This window comes from Poecilia mexicana, unplaced genomic scaffold (genome assembly GCF_051168715.1).
Source record: "Poecilia mexicana isolate PSO_F unplaced genomic scaffold, ASM5116871v1 scaffold_22, whole genome shotgun sequence".
Classification (NCBI taxonomy): Eukaryota; Metazoa; Chordata; class Actinopteri; order Cyprinodontiformes; family Poeciliidae; genus Poecilia; species Poecilia mexicana.
In genome coordinates, this window is record NW_028263391.1 from 24,279,333 (window position 1) to 24,296,697 (window position 17,365).

Here is a 17,365-nt window from a genome sequence, read left to right on the forward strand (position 1 = left end):
GCTGTTTTCTTCTTTAATGCCACAAAGTGTGTTGTTTGAAATGAAGCGGAACATGGCTGACGTTGGGTGTTTATGCAGGAAAACTGGTGTCACTCTGCATATAAAGGGCCGGTTTGTGTGCGCGCTCACTCACTCCAGAGTGCATTTATTAGTCCATGAGGCTTAATCTGACAAAGCACATCTTTAACTTACGGATTAAGTGGAGACAAACATAAATGAGCTGCCTCTGTCCTCTGCTTTTCCCTTATTTCCTTAAAGCGATCCATGACCACTGGAACATGTTGGCCTGAATATGTCGTAGTTTTCATATTAACCTAAAAGTTGGTGTTTGGGATACGAAAAAACTCATAAGTTACTTCAAAAATATCAAAAATGTTAAAAATACCGTTTTATGTGAAGGTCATGCAGGTCCATGTGGTCAGGCCGCAAACATCCTTTCATTTAGACACAAGACATCTGTTGAACCAAACTAACATGATCGGCTTGTAATCTATGGTTTATTATGTAAACTGGAGCTAATACGATTAGCTAGAGCTAATAAAACTAGCAGGAGCTAACGCCATTAGCTAATAAATCTAGCTAATGGAGATAATGCCATTAGCTAGAGCACCAACATTAGCAGAGTTGAACGCCATTGGCAAAGCCATCAGCAGGCGCTTACACCATTAACCAGAGCTAATGAAACTAGCAGGAACTAGTGCTATCAAGTAGAGCTAACACCTTTAGCTGGAGCTAGTGCCTTTAGCTATATCTAACGTTAATTGGATTTAAAGCCAGCTAGAGCTTACATTATGTATAGCGGAGGCCATTAGCTTGAGCTTATGCCATTAGCAGGATCTTACACCGTTAGCTAGAGCTAATGACATTAGCAGAGGCTGACAACATTAGCAGAGGCTAGCACCATTAGCTATAGAAATAAAACAAATTGGAAGATGATGAATGGACGTATAAATTGACAATGAAGCATCTTTTAATTTTGAAACACGATTCTTGAGAGAAAAGTTTTGGTCCCGATGCTAACTGTAAACATCTGGAGTTAGAAATTCTAGCTCTATTTCTAGGTTAGCATTTCCAAAATAAACACCAGCTTTTTTTCTGCGTTCTCTCCATTTTATCCTTCTGTTTTCTCTTATTTCTACATTTTGCCTTCCTTTTCATCACGCTCTGCCTCACATTTAAATGGATGATTGATACTCAATGTGCAAAAATGACTTTACTGGCTGGACATCAGCGACCCTGGATGTACTGCAGCATAAACAACATAATGTGAATTCTGTGTTTACATTGACGGCGGCTCTCCTCTGTCCTGTCTCAGCTGTGTGGAGGTGAAGATGACCACAGCACGGTACCGGCCCACCTGGGAGTTGGCCGTTGACCCCCTGGTTTCCTGTAAACTGTGCCTTGGAGAGTTTCCACTGGAGCAGATGACCACCATCACGCAGTGCCAATGTGTTTTCTGCACACTGGTGAGTTTTACAGATTCTGTCACTTTGAAGCTAAGTGTGCTAATTGTTTACAAAGTTAGCTAAAGCATTAAAGCGCTAAGCTAAATTTAGTTTGGTTACATGCACATTAGAATTTATCCAAAACATTGATTTAGGTGAAGCTACTAAAAGTGAAAAATGAGTTATACTATTAGAGCATTCAAATCTAACTGGAAAAAATAACTTAAGGGAAACTGAGTGTGCTAATAGTTTACAAAGTTACCAAAATGCTAAAATTCTAAACCAAAAATTAGCTCTGCTATTAGCACATTTGTGGTTTATCACATAACATCCTAATAAAATATATTAATGATAAAAAGGTAAATGTGAAAAAGATCTTGGTTTATGATCACTTCTGGCTTATCCAGACATATTTCTGTATATTCAATGAAGCAATGTGACATTTTAACACAGTGAAAACCACCAAAATAGTTTCAGTAAACTCTGGTTTATCATTTGATGTTACAGAAAGAAAGTGGCATCCGTTGGTTTTTACAGCCTAACCAAGAATAAGCTCTAAATTTAGTTGCCATTTCCTCAAACCGGCTGGCGGCAGCGGTTACCAGAGTTCACTCACCACAGATTATGACAGAGGGCAGAGACCCTGTAAACACGTCTGAGCTGCTATCTGATACTTGATATCTACTATTTACTTTGCAATTTTTTCTAATCTGAAAGAAGTTAAATAGAGGCTGAAGTTAAACTTTTCCTGGCTGTGGACGCTCTGGTTTCACAGCCGGAGCATTTTGGAGGATTTCCACTGGAAACATGAGGAGAAAAGGTTTGTGAGGTGTGAATACTTTCTATGCAGCTCTGACCTGTGGTTTTTGATTTCCAGTGCCTGAAGCAGTATGTGGAGCTCCTGATTAAAGAAGGCCTTGAAACTGCAATTAGCTGTCCTGACTCTGCCTGCCCTAAAAGAGGACATTTGCAGGAAAATGAGGTAAAAATCAAAACTGTCATCACCAAAAATGTTTTTATTTTAGTCAGAGCCGGCCCAAAGCATAAGCAAACTAAGCAGCCTGACCAGCTAATTTTGATTTTGGTCCGGCCCTGGTTTTAATCCATAACATAAAGTGATAAATTGTGTTTATGTTGGGTCAATGAGAAAAGGTGGGTTGTTGTGAGTTGTGTGATTGCTGAGTACAGTTTGATCGAGTTGGAAAACTTCTGGTGTACCTCACGGCTGTGTTCTCAGTCCTTTGCTTTTCACATAATGGGGAAACCTGATGGTAACACACTCATTCATATAAATTATTAGTTATTGGTTTAATTTGAAAATGAGCCTCAACAATTTCATCTCACTAAGTGTTTTTTGTTGTTGCGTTTAAATTATTTAAGATAATTATTTTAGTACCAAATAAAGATATCCTGTTTTAATGCAAACTATGTTATGGCCAAAAGCTGATATTTATCTGTATTATATGACTTAAATATATATTTCCTGATATTTTTGGGATGTAGATATTATTCATGATTTTGTGCTGGGCAGTAAAGGGAAAATAATGCAGAAAAACCAGTGAAGCATAACTGAAAACCACCTGTATTATCCTCTTTTCTCACTCTTTGTGGTAAGCCCATTGCCATAGCAACCGACTTACAACAGCTTTGCTAGCATATCAGGATTCAAAAACCTGCAGTTCCCCGCGCAAGGAACTGATCATTCAGTCCATTACAGTTACATTTTTTCAGGCTTGATGTTTATTTTATGATTAATAAATTATCAGATTCTGCAGCACATCTCCATGTTAAGGTTGTCAAAGTCAAGCTAGCATAGCTGACCTACTTCCCTCGCTATTTGTTTTATTTTTTATTAAATTTTTCCTGACCTTCATATCTGGTTGTCTAATTAGCTGCAAAGCACTGAATCCTTTTTTTTCTTTGTCATGCGTATATTTAAGATTTAGCGCGTTGTGTTGACAACCTGATGGCTAGTCATCGTCAGCTAGCTGCTTTTTGCCCTCCAGCAGGCGGCTGGGGGCGTGTCGTCACATTGCAACATGTTTATAAGTCAAAGAAATCCTTTCTGCAACCTGTTACATCCTTCTAAAGCTGCCGCTCAGCTCCGCCCGTTCTGTGTGGGTCGGATCCGTTCGGTTCTTTACTGACAGGCTCATCGTGGTTCTGCCACCGCAGCATTATGTTTCTGATCAATTAGCATCTGATCGACTTGCTGCTGATGAAACCCCAGCTACTCCTGCCTGTCTTTCTCTTCTCTCAGCAGGTCCTTCGCTGTGAAATTGATTCTTCTTTACAAAGCCTGAACGTTCGATGCATCGACCACTAAATGAGGCTAACCCTGTTTGCTCCTCTCTCTATTTCCTCCCACAAAATAAGAATCAGATCCAGGGATGGACTTACAATTTGATTTGGTGGTACTGCTGTGATAAATTTTCTAGAAAAAGCATTGAGATTTTTGAGCTCCAAAAGTATTTACAATAAAAAATCTGAAATTTCCAAATTATTTTCTAGAAAATTTCTGAAATTAATCTCAACATTTCTGAGTTTAAAAAGTCAAAAGATTTGCTAGAAAAAAACTGGAACTTTGAGAAATTTTCTAGAGAAAACTTGGAAATTTGAGTTTTCCCTTTTATGAAGCTCAGAAAATGTTCAAAAGTCTAAAATTTTCACCTTTTTAAACTAAGAAATTTGTGGAAATAATCTTCTTCAGGACGCCTCCGATATAAAACAGTGAATAACATCACTAAGCTGCACACAGTCACGTCACTTAATCTTATTTTCTAATTTACTGTTTTTTTTAATTGAAGCTCTCATTGAACAAAAAGGGAAGAAAACGGCAAAAATAAAATTTCCAATCATACCATCAGATTTTTTCATTATTTGGCATCAGTAACTAAACTTTCTCTTGATTTCAGAAGCAAGAAAAATAACAAAACTGGAGCTTAATAAGATGATATTCCTGAAATGATGGATGTATTTCTGTTAGCTGAATAATTTCCTCGTGTGTCTGCAGATCGAGTGCATGGTGGCGACGGAGATGATGCAGAGGTACAAGAAGCTTCAGTTCGAACGCGGTGAGTTTATTCCTGGATTCAGACAGGGCCTTGAAAACCTTGAAAATGCTTGAATTTCAGTCACGTGTGTATTACAAAACTGGACAGTTTAGTAATGAAGTGTAATCCGATGTTTGATTAAAGGCTTGAATTTGGAAACTATTATTTAGAGCTAAAACCAGATATTTCCATACGCTTTATAAAAAGACAGATAATTTTTTTTCTCAGTGTCTGAAGTTAAATCAGATGAACATTTTTCTTGTTTAATTTGGTTTGGATCAGAACAGCCAGAACATTTTTCTGTCTCAGACGAGTTGGACGTGCTTCTGGTGTTCTCGGGGTTCTTGGCAGAGAAAACAGGGGAAGAAGCAATAAAATGGAAGAACAACAATCCGTGAACTTTGACCCAGTAGGAAAAGAAAATTGTCTTTGGAGGCAGATGCAAATAATTGAAATAGTTTGTAGAAGGAGTGGAAGACAGTTTATTTATCGGCCAACAGAATAACTAAATAGTGTTTCTGTGTTTTACTAACATATTTGGACATTTAGATATTTAATATTAAAGTGTAATGAAAAATAAACAAGGGTAATATAAATAATGAGAAGTGACAGAAACATTCTTTAAATACAGTTTAAAAAGCATTTTCAGCTGATTAAGTCACCTAAATATTTATTCAGCTGTAAAATAAAATCACAAATGATTGCATCACATAATTATATAATATAATATAATTATAATTAATTATTCTGCAGTTTGAAGGTTTGCCGTACGATGGAGGATTAGGGCAAAGCTGAGAAAGTAATATTTAAGAAAAGCAATATTATTTAATATTACAATAAAGTAATATTACGTGAATAAAGTTTTACGATACAAAAATAAAGTCGTAAGTTTGCGAGAATGAAGTCATATTACGTAAAGTCAAAAAACACAAAAAAAGTCTTAATGATGCGAAAAAAGTAATATTACCGTTACTTCTCTTGTAGCACTAGAGGAAAAGCCATAATAATGAATAGTAATAATGCTTGGATAATCTTATAATAATGTTAGAATAATCACAATAATGTGAAAAAAGTCTTATTACTGTTTTAATAATTACGACTTTTCTCATCTTACTGCGAGAAAAGTTGTAATAATACGAGAAAAGTCACAATAGAGTAAAGTTGTTTTGAGAATAAAACCTGATGACGACCCAGACGTTTCATGAAATCCTCTAAAGATCGACTGAAATAAAGAACCTGAAAGTTGAAGCCTTTACCTCGGCTGGTTGGTGGGCCAACCTCCTAACTTTCTCCTTCATTAGGAAACTGTTTCGTTTTTCTTTTTTGCAGTGATTAAAACAATATTAATTTCTGTTTAGACATAATTTAGTTTTTTAAACAGTGATGTATTTACTGCTGTGGCTCCAGAGGTTCTGTTGGACCCGTGCAGGACGTGGTGCCCGTCCTCCAGCTGCCAGGCCGTCTGCCAGCTGAAAGAAACCGACTCCCCGGCTCTGCCTCAGCTGGTCCAGTGCGCCGTCTGCGCCCTGGAGTTCTGCTCCGCCTGCAAGGCCGCCTGGCACCCGGGGCAGGCCTGCCAGGAGAGCAACCCGCCCATCGCTTCCTTCCTCCCCGGGGAAAACAGGTACCAGGAGCCCCGAAACACCAGGAAAACAACAACTAACTGTCTAAAGCTCTGTAAAAATGCGTGGATAGAAATAAATATCTGTCCACTTAAAAGTTTTTGTGGAACTTTTGCAAAAAAAGTTCCACATCTTGAAACTTTTTTTGTAATATTATGACTTTAAAATAATTCTTTTTATTTTATAAAAATGACACAATTATTTGCATTATGATCTGCAAATAATAATTCACATTATTTTGAAGCACATCTTAAAATAATGTGCTTTTATTTTAAAAGCGAGTCAGACGTAATGTAACTGGGTTCCTGCTGGTTTCCAGCTCTTTCTATAAGAACGAAGAGGACGACGCCCCCATCAAGCGCTGCCCCAAGTGTAAAGTCTACATCGAGAGAGACGAGGGCTGCGCCCAGATGATGTGCAAGAACTGCAAACACGCCTTCTGCTGGTACTGCCTGGAGTCCTTGGATGTGAGTTGGCCTCGTTTTACCTTAAAGGGAAACTACTAATAAAAATTCACATTTTTCATGTTTTTGTTTTTCCATGTGGGTCTCAAAAAATACAAAGCACTTAAAGAGACAAGATTAAAAAAAAACACCCAGCTGTTTTTGACAATAAGTTGATGCCTTTTGGTGTCTTTGAAAATCTACTAGTTATTGACTGGCTCTCTGCCGTTACTTAGCAACCCCAGCGGAACTCCGCCCATTACCTAGGAAACCCAGGAAACTTCTGCCCGTTGCCTAGCAACCCAAGCGAAATTCCAGTCTGTTTATTTACACAAAACTAACTTATAAGTAAGTCTTAATCTACATATATGAGCTTGTTTTCAAGTTTTAAAAAAATCCTTAATATTGATGAAAAAGTTCTAGTTCTATTAGATTATTACACCTATAACATCCTGTAATGCAGGGGGGCCCAAAGTCGGCCCGGCATCCTGCACGTTTTAGTTCCTCCCTGGTGCTGGTGGTAACCTTTTCAGCTTGTCAATGTTCCTCTTAGGTCTCTAATGAGCCATCATCTGATCCAGGTGCGTTAAACCAGGGAGAGAACTAAAACATGCAGGATGCCGGGCCTCCAGGACCCACTTTGGGCCCCCGGCTATAATACATATAAATCAAATAATCTGGCATGGAATTAGAACTTTCTCATCAATATTAAGGATTTAGTTTTACTTAAAACAAGCTCGTATATGTAGATGAAAACTTATAAGTTAGTTTTGTCTTATTTCAAGTGAAGTAAGATGTTTGCATTTGAAAGTAGACAAAAAATACTTAGTTAGGTTTTGTGTTTTTGAATTATGGGTCACCTTTAAAAACTACAATTGGAGAAAATAAATGAACTGGTCAGAGAAGATTTAAATTTTCATTTCGGTTCATTGGAAGAGATAAATTTGATTGTGGATTCATCAGCTGGTTGCATGAGGAGACATCTAGACGTGTTTAAGGCTGCTAATGGTTGCTATTTAACTCTGTGTGTGTGTGTGTGTGTGTGTACCAGGATGACTTCCTGCTGATCCACTATGACAAAGGGCCGTGTCGGAACAAACTGGGTCACTCCAGGGCGTCGGTGATCTGGCACAGAACACAGGTGAGAACGTTTTCCTGTTCCTACTCTTGATGTTCTTTTCTTATGTGTTTCTCTGATGTTGTGGAGTTTATCTGATTTAGACACGTTTTAGTAACTTGTGGTGAATGAACAGGCAAAACAATAAACTTCATTTAAATTGCAAAAATGTACTTAAGAGCTGTAAAATTGTAAGCTGTAAACATTTTAGCCGTAAAATTAACAACCCTGAACAAAAAGATCCAAACAACCTGATTCCAAATTAAATCTGGTGGCTCCAGATCAAGTTTTTATACTTTTTTGGGATGGAAAAGAGAGATGGCTTTCCTCCAGCACCCCTGGTGGCTGGATGACTGAACTGCTAAAAACTTGGTGAAGTTGGCTAAAAATCTGCAGTTAATTTGTTTATTTATTTCCATGTGGCGCTCCAGCTGAAGACTGGAACAAGTACTTTTATAAATAGTAAAGAATTATTGACTTTAAAACAAACTCATATCCTGCTGAAAAGTTAGTTTTGTCTTATTTAATTACTTCCGAAGATATTTGCACTAGAACTAGACCAAAATACTTGGTAAGATTTTGTTTTTTGCAGTGTTTAAGTCATCAGACTGAATCTAAATGAGATCAAGATGGGCTTTGACTAGACCCAGGACTTCTTCTCCAGTATCACTGGTTTTGTTTTCAGTGGTTGTCCTGGTGAAGCATCCAGCAGACGGTTTCCTTTGACTCATCAATCTGGCTTTAATTATCACACATCTGTGGATCCTGCTAACTTCCTCCAACTTTAAAGTTTTGTTGACTTTCAGAGAGTAGCATAAAGTAAACTCAGGAGAAAGAATGTGCTTCGTCTCCCACAGATAGTTTTATTTCTGAAGTTTCACCTTCGGAGTTCGGCGTTGTCTATTCAGAGCGCGGTGCGTCACTGTGTCCGACGTACTTGCTATTTTCCGGCATTAGCATACACGTTGGCATCTGTTCTGAGCGGGCCAGGCTGAGTCATGTGATTGCACTTCATCTGGCTGCAGCTTTCTCCCTTCGTCGGCTGCTTCTCATCTCCCCAGAAACGAGAAATGTTCCAGGATGAGCGTGTTTGTAGGACAGCAGCCTCTGAATAATCTAAACCAGAGAACAGCGTCTAGACCAGCTAACTGGTTCAACCTGTGCTTCACAGGAAGAAACAGTTTGTTTACCAGAAACACAAATAAAACACTGAAAAATGATTAACAATCCTAAATATGTCCTCCTCTCTCCCAACCGGCAGGGAAAACATGTTTCAGTTCCAAGTCGTCTTTTCTTCTTACTCCCCAAGTTGTTCATTTTGTTGTGCTTTAGTTCCCCCTAGTGGTGAATTAAATAAGTTACACTAAAGCGCTAAAAAAATAACTGCTTGATAAATTAAAACAAGCTCAATAATTTCCATCTGCATGATTTATTGTTTTTCTCTTTTCTGTTTTCTACCTGAGAAATGTCTTCAGTCTGGTGTTTTGGTCTTTTTTTATTGAAGAACAGTTTTGTTTACAGAGACTTCATAATTCATTATTACTTGTTGTTTCTTTTGTTTTTTTATTTATGTTGGATATTTAAATTGTCTTCCAGTTCCAAAGTTTGCTGATCTTTGAGAATGTGTTCTTGGATTATTACTCCAGTGAAAATGTTCTCAAAACAACAATGTTATCGTTTATCACATTAACATTTGCTGTAAAATTCTCATATGTAGTCCGAAGAAGATCTGGAAATTTTAATTTCTTACTAAATTTATCCTCTATTCTTTTATCTACATCAACATTCTGCAATTGCTAAAATCCTAAAAATCATATTTTTCCTCAGTTCAGCAAAATAAAACTCACTTAAAGCCACAGCTGTTACAAGATCTTGTCATTTTTATGAAGATCTACAGTGAAATGTATTATTTGTGCAAAACCGCCATTTTATTTCTATCTTTAGGTTTTGAAATGTATTTAGGAAGCATAAAGTTTCCAATCAGATAAAGAAAAAATGGATCTAAAAACATTACTGGTAGATTTTTTTTGTGTCATTCTGTGGTGGACATGCAACAAAAAATGGAAAAATGCTAAACCTTAGTTTATTAAACTTTTGTTAATTTGTTATCATTTTAGCCAAAGATTATTAAGAGACATTGTGAACATTAATTTCCTTCCTTTTTCCATTTTATTTGTTTTTTCCTTTCTTCCTTTTCTTTTCTTTCTTTTGCGTCCATCTTTATTTCATGTTATTTTGTGAGGAAATGAGAAAATGAACAAGGATTTGGTTCTAACGTCCCTTTGCTGCCCCCTGCTGTCCAATGCTAGCAACTGAACATCTATAGAATATCTTTGAAAATGTAATTTATTTCCATGATTAAATTCAAAAAGTGAATCTCATAAACTCTACAGACAGTAATATAATTCAGGGGGTTATTGAAGGTAATGAACTCAGAGTCTCAGTGAATTTAAATATTTCATCAGACCAAAAAGAGTTATTTAAGCATAAAAATGTTAGCAGACTTCATTAAATCCAGTCAGTACTTGGTTGGGGCTCCTTTTGCATTAATTCCTGCATCAGTTTGTAGTTCTGCTGAAATATTTCCGTTTAATCCAACGATCTTTGCATTGAATTTTCACACAGAGTGACACTAAGAACACGTTTTTAGATGCGTTTTTCTTATTGTTAGGTTGGATCTGTGTTTTATTTTGTTTTTTTACATAATTTTCTGACCCAGAAAAAAAGCATATTTTATGTATATATTTATTTTAAAAAAGATTTAAGAAAAATTTTTTAAAAATGGCAACAAATTTCCTAAAACAGGTCTTTATTTATTATTATAAATTCTTTTTTTCAAGAAGTTGTGTAATATTTGCAGCTCTAAACAAGTTTTATTTGGTTTATATTAGAATAAAAATGACTCTAAATTGTAAAGATTGTAAACCACGGATCCAAGATAATTTTCTGAACAGAATTAAACAGATTAACAAATCTTAATCCTGTGAGGAACATTTATAAGATGAGAAAGAAAACATTCATTTACGAGAATGAAGTCGGAATATTATGAGAATTAATTAAATAAGACGCAACAATACGAGAAAAGTCATTTTTGTCCTACACAAAAATGTAAAAACTTGAGCGTCCTGTGAAGTTATACTTCAAAAAAAAAAAAAAAACATCAGCAGCAGAACTTTGAAATGATTGAACAACAATTTATTTTAGAAGAAAGAATCTGAAACTAGACGGGCAAATCACAACAGATCTGAATAACGAAGCTTTACTCATTAGAAACGGCTTTATCTGGTAATAGTGCATCTTTATTTTACTAACGGACTTTATTCTAAAAAAAATCACCTTTTGAGTCTAATTCTTGATAAACAGACACTTTCTACAGACATTTTAAATGTATGTTTCAGTGCCGCTTTTAAAACGTTTGTTTCCCTGCCAGGTTGTGGGGATCTTCGCCGGGTTCGGCCTGCTCCTGCTGGTCGCCTCGCCCTTCCTCCTGCTGGCCACGCCCATCGTCCTCTGCTGCAAGTGCAAATGCAGCAAAGGCGACGACGACCCGCTGCCGACCTAAACGCCCCGCAGCGACGCGTCGCATCCTCTTCCTGTCGAGTTTCACCACTTTTCCATTCTGTTTTCCTCCCACCAGCTTTGAGAGAGCTTCATTTTTCCAAGCTGGCCTGAAGCAGCCGCCGCTCTGCATGAGGAGGACAGAAAAGACGCTGTTCCTCCGCTGAGACGTTGGGAAAACTTTGGACGGTTTGGGAATGTGAAGAACGTCTGCTCTTCTTTTTTTTTTTTGGTGTAATTATTTTGGGCGGATGCGAACACTTCCTGGTCTGCTGAACGGACGCCTTCGCCGCCCGTAGAAGGACTTTTACCTTTCTGCTCTGTAAACACTAAAGCTTTCCCTCACTGCAGCGGTGTCCAAACGGTCGGCAGGGGGGCCAGAAACGCCACGTTGGAAATACTTTTTAGTATTTTTGTATTTCATTATTATTGCAAAAAATATTTTATGTTGATAAAATATCATGATGATAGCAGTCAGAGTTTTAAATTACTGTATATTAAAAACATAAAACGGTTTTGCAGGTTTGAAAGATAAAAAAAATAAACATTGTAAATTTTTCAAGTTGATATTTTTCTAAAATCTTTTGTTGTTTTCGAGGTAAAAAAAATTTCCCAGAATTTATCACGATAAACAATAATTATGATGTTAATGATTAATTGTTTACCTATCTAAAGGAGCAATTTTTATTCTAAAATAAAAGAAACTTCAGTTAAAATTATCACCTGTAATCAAGGATTATATTTATTCAAATTCTAAAATACTTTATTAAATATTATTAGATTTTGCTGGGCGATAAATTGTCTGAGAAGTTATCGAAATAAATGATAATATTGTTGCTTTGAGACCATTTTCAAGTATCAAAAACAAGGCAGCGCTTTCTCTAATATGAATAAACTTTAAATTCTAATTCATCTTTATCACTGGAATATTTAAAAAAAAAATCCAAAAATATATAAGAAAAATAAATACAAACAACAGATAAAATTATCCTTTAGAAAAAGGGCTAGTTGTGTCTAAACACTTTTTTCATCCAGTTTTTAGTAGAAAAAAATAATGAAAAAATGATAAATAATGCAAATGGAAATTATTGAGTTTGTTGCTATGAATTTATTTATTGCGAGAGGCCCAATCTTTTTAGCAACAAGAAGATTTTATGGCTCTTGCTTCATTTTGAAGAGTTTATTACACAGTAATAAAGACGTTTTTAACCCCAGTTAATAGTAAATAAATTAAAAGCAAAAATCTTTTAATACATTTACATTTTAAGATTTCACTCTAAAATAGTTTTTAAATCCGTATCCACCGCCTGAACTAGCAAACCAAATTCAGGTTACTCTTGAAAGGGCCACTGAAAACATTTCAAGGGCTGTGAATGGCCCCCGGGCCGCGCTTTGGACACCCCTGCCTTACCGCCTCACTCGATGTAGCTCCACAGATTCAGCCGGTAGCAGAGGAGAGCTGCGCCACGCATGTCAGCTCTCTGTACAGCACGTCCTCTCGATGATGTCAATGTTTTATAATCTTGCGCTTTTAATAGAACCGTGCTGAGAGTCGTGTGTCTTGTATATTACAGTCTTTTTTCCAGTTGTTAGGCAGATGTATTAAAGAGGATTGCCACTCAAATCTAATAAATATATATCTATATATTTTTTCTTGTGGTTAGAATAAAATTTGCCCCCAGCTGTCTTGCAGGGGTGTGTCTAGATTTTTTTTCTTGGGGGGGGCCAGGCAGGAGCACAAACTGTAAAATTGAAATTTCATGGACAATGGGGCAAAACTTGAATATTCAAACTATTTATTTACCCAAACAAAACATATAGATCTGCTTAGCATAGATTTGTTGGCTACAGTGGCTAACCACACGATTAGCCTGTTTTAGCTTAGCGTAGCTTAACTGTATAAAACTCTGTTTTTAGCCCCGTTAAGCTAACTGTTCAACTTAAAGTCAAAATTACTGACTACAAATTGCAAATAGCTGTTTAATTTCCCTCTTTGCTCCTTTATGTATATATATTTTTTGTGTAGTTGGCTGAAGCTGATTTTCCATATTATTATTGTTTAACATCATATACTGATAATGGGACTAGAGATGGAAATTAGCCACTTAGCTATAATTTCTTGTTAATTAATGGGAATGACACATTTTTGCAAAATAAAATTTTTAAAAATATATTAAATGCAGCAGGTGCATTTGGTTCAATCACTGTTCTGTGTTATTCTTTCAGCAAATGCCTTTTTATGCTCCAGCTAACAAACGCTTAAAATTAGTTGATAATAATTAATCATGAATAATTTGGTTAATATGATTCACCCTTGCTACTGACATGGAGTCTATGTAGAATATGAGGGTAGCCGGTCCCCCCCCCAGCCACCTTATGGCTACGCCCCTGCTCTCATCACCTGAAACTGAGTGGCGCTCCCCTTTAAGTTTAGCAGCAACTTATCGGCTCAGAGGACTTTGTATCCACGTTATTGTGGAAAGATTTTAGGCCTAAGTTGAAAGTTTAGCCAAATAGAAAGTGAAAGCCTTAAAAGGCCTAAATCAGGCAGCCCTCCCGGTGCATTGAAGGTAAATATCCTCTGATGCTAATCAGCCCAGGGAGCATGTGTTGCTAAGGCTTCGTTGACAAGCCCTTTACTGTAAGTTGATTCTATGATGTCATCAGTGTGTTGTCATTGTGTAAAAAAAGGAAAAAGGTTCCTAAATAAAACGTTTTCTGACCCCATAAAAGTCTCTTTAAGCAGGTGAGACATCAACATGCATTAAGCCATCTTTGTTTTTGAAACCCTGCACACTTACAGGAGTTAGCGATATTACCATTTAGCGTTGAAGAAGCCTGATGTGTAAATATTAAAGAATGCTGCATTATTTCATCATTATGCTCACATTCAACTATGTGCCACTGCAGATTTCTTGAATAATGCCAAATAAGTATGGGGACTGAACCCAAGACCTCAGTGGTACCAGCACCACGCTCTGACCAGCTGAGCTAATCAGCCATATATAATGTTGAGTTTCCATCAATTTAAGAACAACTTACGTGATCTTAACTGATTTAACAAAAGTGCTCAAATTGTAATGTTTTTCAAAATCAACATGCATAATAGTTCATTTTCCCACAATACTGCAATTTGAAGTGTTTGTTGTCTGAAAGACTTTAGATTTGATTTTGGCATTATGGGGATTGAACCCATGACCTTGTTATTAGCGTCATGCTCTGCCCAGCTGAGCTAATGGGCCATAAATTATGGTGAGTTTTCATGGATTCAAGAACAACTTACATGATCTTGATTTAAAAGTGCTCATATTCTAAGGCTTTTCAAAATCAACATGCATAATATTCAACTTTTATTTTGAAGTGTTGATTATCTGAAAGACTTTAAAGTTGAATTTACCCATGTGGTTATTGAACCCAAGACCTCAGTGGTACCAGCACCACACTCTGAACAGCTGAGCTAACCGGCCACACATAATGTTGAGTTTCCATCGATTTAAGAACAACTTACATGATCTTAACTGAAGATTTGACAAAAATGCTAATTTTCTAAGGCTTTTCAAAATCTATATGCATAATAGTTCATTGTCCTGGAATATTCCATTTTTAAGTGTTGATTTTATTCTCCAGCCCTCTTTTATATTGAATTATTGATTTTATTTTCCAACACTTTTGTATTTTGAGGTGTTGATTGAAAGACTTTAAACTTGAATCCCCATTCTGATTTTGGCAGAATGGGGATGGAACCCATCACCTTGGTGTTACCAGCACCACACTCTAACCAGCTGAGCTAACCTACATTACATAATGTTGAGTTTTCATGGATTTAGCAACAAGTCACATGATCTTAACACTGAAGATTTAACAACAGTGCTCCTATTTTTCAAAATATTAGATTTTTCAGCCTTTTTCTATTTTGAAGTGTGGATCTTCTGAAAGACTTTATGTTTTAATTTGCCAATGTGGGGATTGAACCCATGACCTTGTTGTTATTAGCACTATGCCCTGACCAGCTGAGCTAACCAGCCATACATAATGGTCAGTTTTCATGTATTAAAGAACAACTTAAATGATCTTAATAAGACTTAAAGGTGCTCATATTTTACTATTTTTCAAAATCAACATAAATAATATTTTAATTTCAAGCTATTTTTGATTTTGAAGTGTTGAATGTCTGAAAGACTTCAGATTGGAATTTGCCAGTAAGGGGATTGAACCCATGACTCTTGGGTTACCAGCACCACGCTCTGACCAACTGAGCTAATCAGCCATACATGATGTTGAGTTTTCATGGATTTAAGAACAACTTACAAGATCTCAGCCCAAGATTTAACAAAAGTGCTCATATTGTAATGTTTTTCCAAATCAAAATGCATAATTTTAGATTTTCCAGCCTTTTTCTATTTTGAACTGGATCTTCTGAAAGACTTTATGTTTTAATTTGCCAATTGTGGAGATTGAACCCATGACCTCACCGTTACTGGCACCACCCTCTGATCAGCTGAGCTAACTGTACCTGCTTCAATAGCTGACTCGGGTACAGCTAGCACATCCGCTGAAGTGGGTCTGAAAGTCTGAGAACAGCTGGGCAGAACTTCACTGGATCTGCTAATGGAAAATGAATCTGTACCAGTGGAAAAGCACCTTAAGTAGCGATTACATGATGTTGATTGACAGCGGTAAGACCCGCCTCCTGGCTCTGATAGGTTGTTTTTTGTGCATTTCTTCAGATGGTGACAGCAGTTGAAAAATAATCTTTCCACAGATTATTTGTCTCATAAACAGTCAACAGGGAGACGTAAAAAACATATTTTTATAGAAGTTATATTCTGCAGCTTTAAATTTTCAGCAACAGAATGGATTGAACATTTGTAATTTTTCCCGTTTCTGGTTATTGACCTTTAGCAGGCGGTGTTCACATCTTTAGCTTGCATCAGGCGTCTTCTCTTCATCCTGGGCAGCTCTGTCTGTTCTTGTGCCGCTCTTTGTGCTCATCAGACATGTGTCAGCCTTTTGTTAAGGTCTGCCAGAGAACAGGTTGTTCTCTCCCTCTCCTCTCTGCCTTTGTGTCGACTTCCTGCCAGATGCTGGATCGGGAGCATTAACAAGACAACCCTGAAAATGAAAGTGCAAACGCTCGGCGATACATCATCCCCTCGCCAGCTGCTCTCCGCTTGGAAGTCTCTCCGCCAATCGCCGGGCGAGACCACAGGAAGTTGCCATCTGTGGGCGCCATAGCGACAGAGTTTGTGGATGTGCAGCGGAGCCGATGCGTTATCTGAAGGGAGAGCGTGCCAGGAGGCGCGGGGATTGATCTGAATCACCTGGTGGAGGAGCAGATAAAAGCTCCGAGTCTGCAGAAACAGGAAGGGATGGAGGCCGCTGCACCTGCTCCGTGTGGAGAATGAGAGCGTCACATGTGTGCTGGCTGGAGGCCCGCCTTGCTGCACCCTGCTGCCAGAGCGTCCTGCTGCTCAGACTTCAGGCCTTTCAGCCCTTTTATCACAGAGTATGCTTTAAACTCATCATCTATACCGCAAAAACACAAAACATTACCACGTAGTTTCACTCTGAAATACCTGGTACAGTTTAAATAAGACAAAACTGACTTACAGTAACTTTTCAGGAAGAAACAGGAATGTTTTAAGTCAGTAATTGTTGAAGATTGATGGGAAAAAAAGTTCAATTTCCATTTTTTTCACTTGGGAACAAAATGTCTCTCTCTGTTGTACTTTCTTTTTTTCTTTCCTTTTTTCTTTTTCTCCTTTTCTTTCTGTAACTTTTCATTTTTTGTCCTTTGTCTGTTTTTTGTTTGTTTTTCCTTCTGTTTCTCTTTTTTCTTTCTTTGTCTTTTTTGCAGTTTTTCCTATTTTTCTTCTTTATTATGGGTTTTCTTTCTGTCTTTTTAATTTTTATTTTTTCTTTGTCTTTCTCAAAAGACCACAGATGAAAAATAAACAAGTTATACTATCATGAATAACATTTTACCAAAGGCCTTAAATATGTTTGATGCATAAAGAAAAACTGTAAAAAATACACAATTATAATAAAATGTAGAATAAGATTAAAATATTAATTCAGTACAGTTGTTTTTCTTGAATATACTTTCTTAAAGCTGTTTAAATTTCAT

General features: G+C 36.9%; 1 protein-coding gene across 1 annotated transcript in view; it reads left to right on the forward strand.

Annotated features, from left to right (window-relative positions):
- rnf144aa (ring finger protein 144aa) overlaps window positions 1–13,970 on the forward strand; it is a 28,247-nt gene extending 14,277 nt beyond the window's left edge. The window contains exons 2-8 of the mRNA XM_014992154.2: window positions 1,316–1,466; window positions 2,323–2,427; window positions 4,459–4,519; window positions 5,906–6,122; window positions 6,440–6,587; window positions 7,615–7,704; window positions 11,111–13,970. Of these exons, the coding sequence (XP_014847640.1) occupies window positions 1,332–1,466; window positions 2,323–2,427; window positions 4,459–4,519; window positions 5,906–6,122; window positions 6,440–6,587; window positions 7,615–7,704; window positions 11,111–11,242 (888 nt within the window). The 5' untranslated portion in view covers window positions 1,316–1,331 and the 3' untranslated portion in view covers window positions 11,243–13,970. The remainder of the gene's footprint in view (window positions 1–1,315; window positions 1,467–2,322; window positions 2,428–4,458; window positions 4,520–5,905; window positions 6,123–6,439; window positions 6,588–7,614; window positions 7,705–11,110) is intronic.
- Window positions 13,971–17,365: the final 3,395 nt, after the last annotated feature.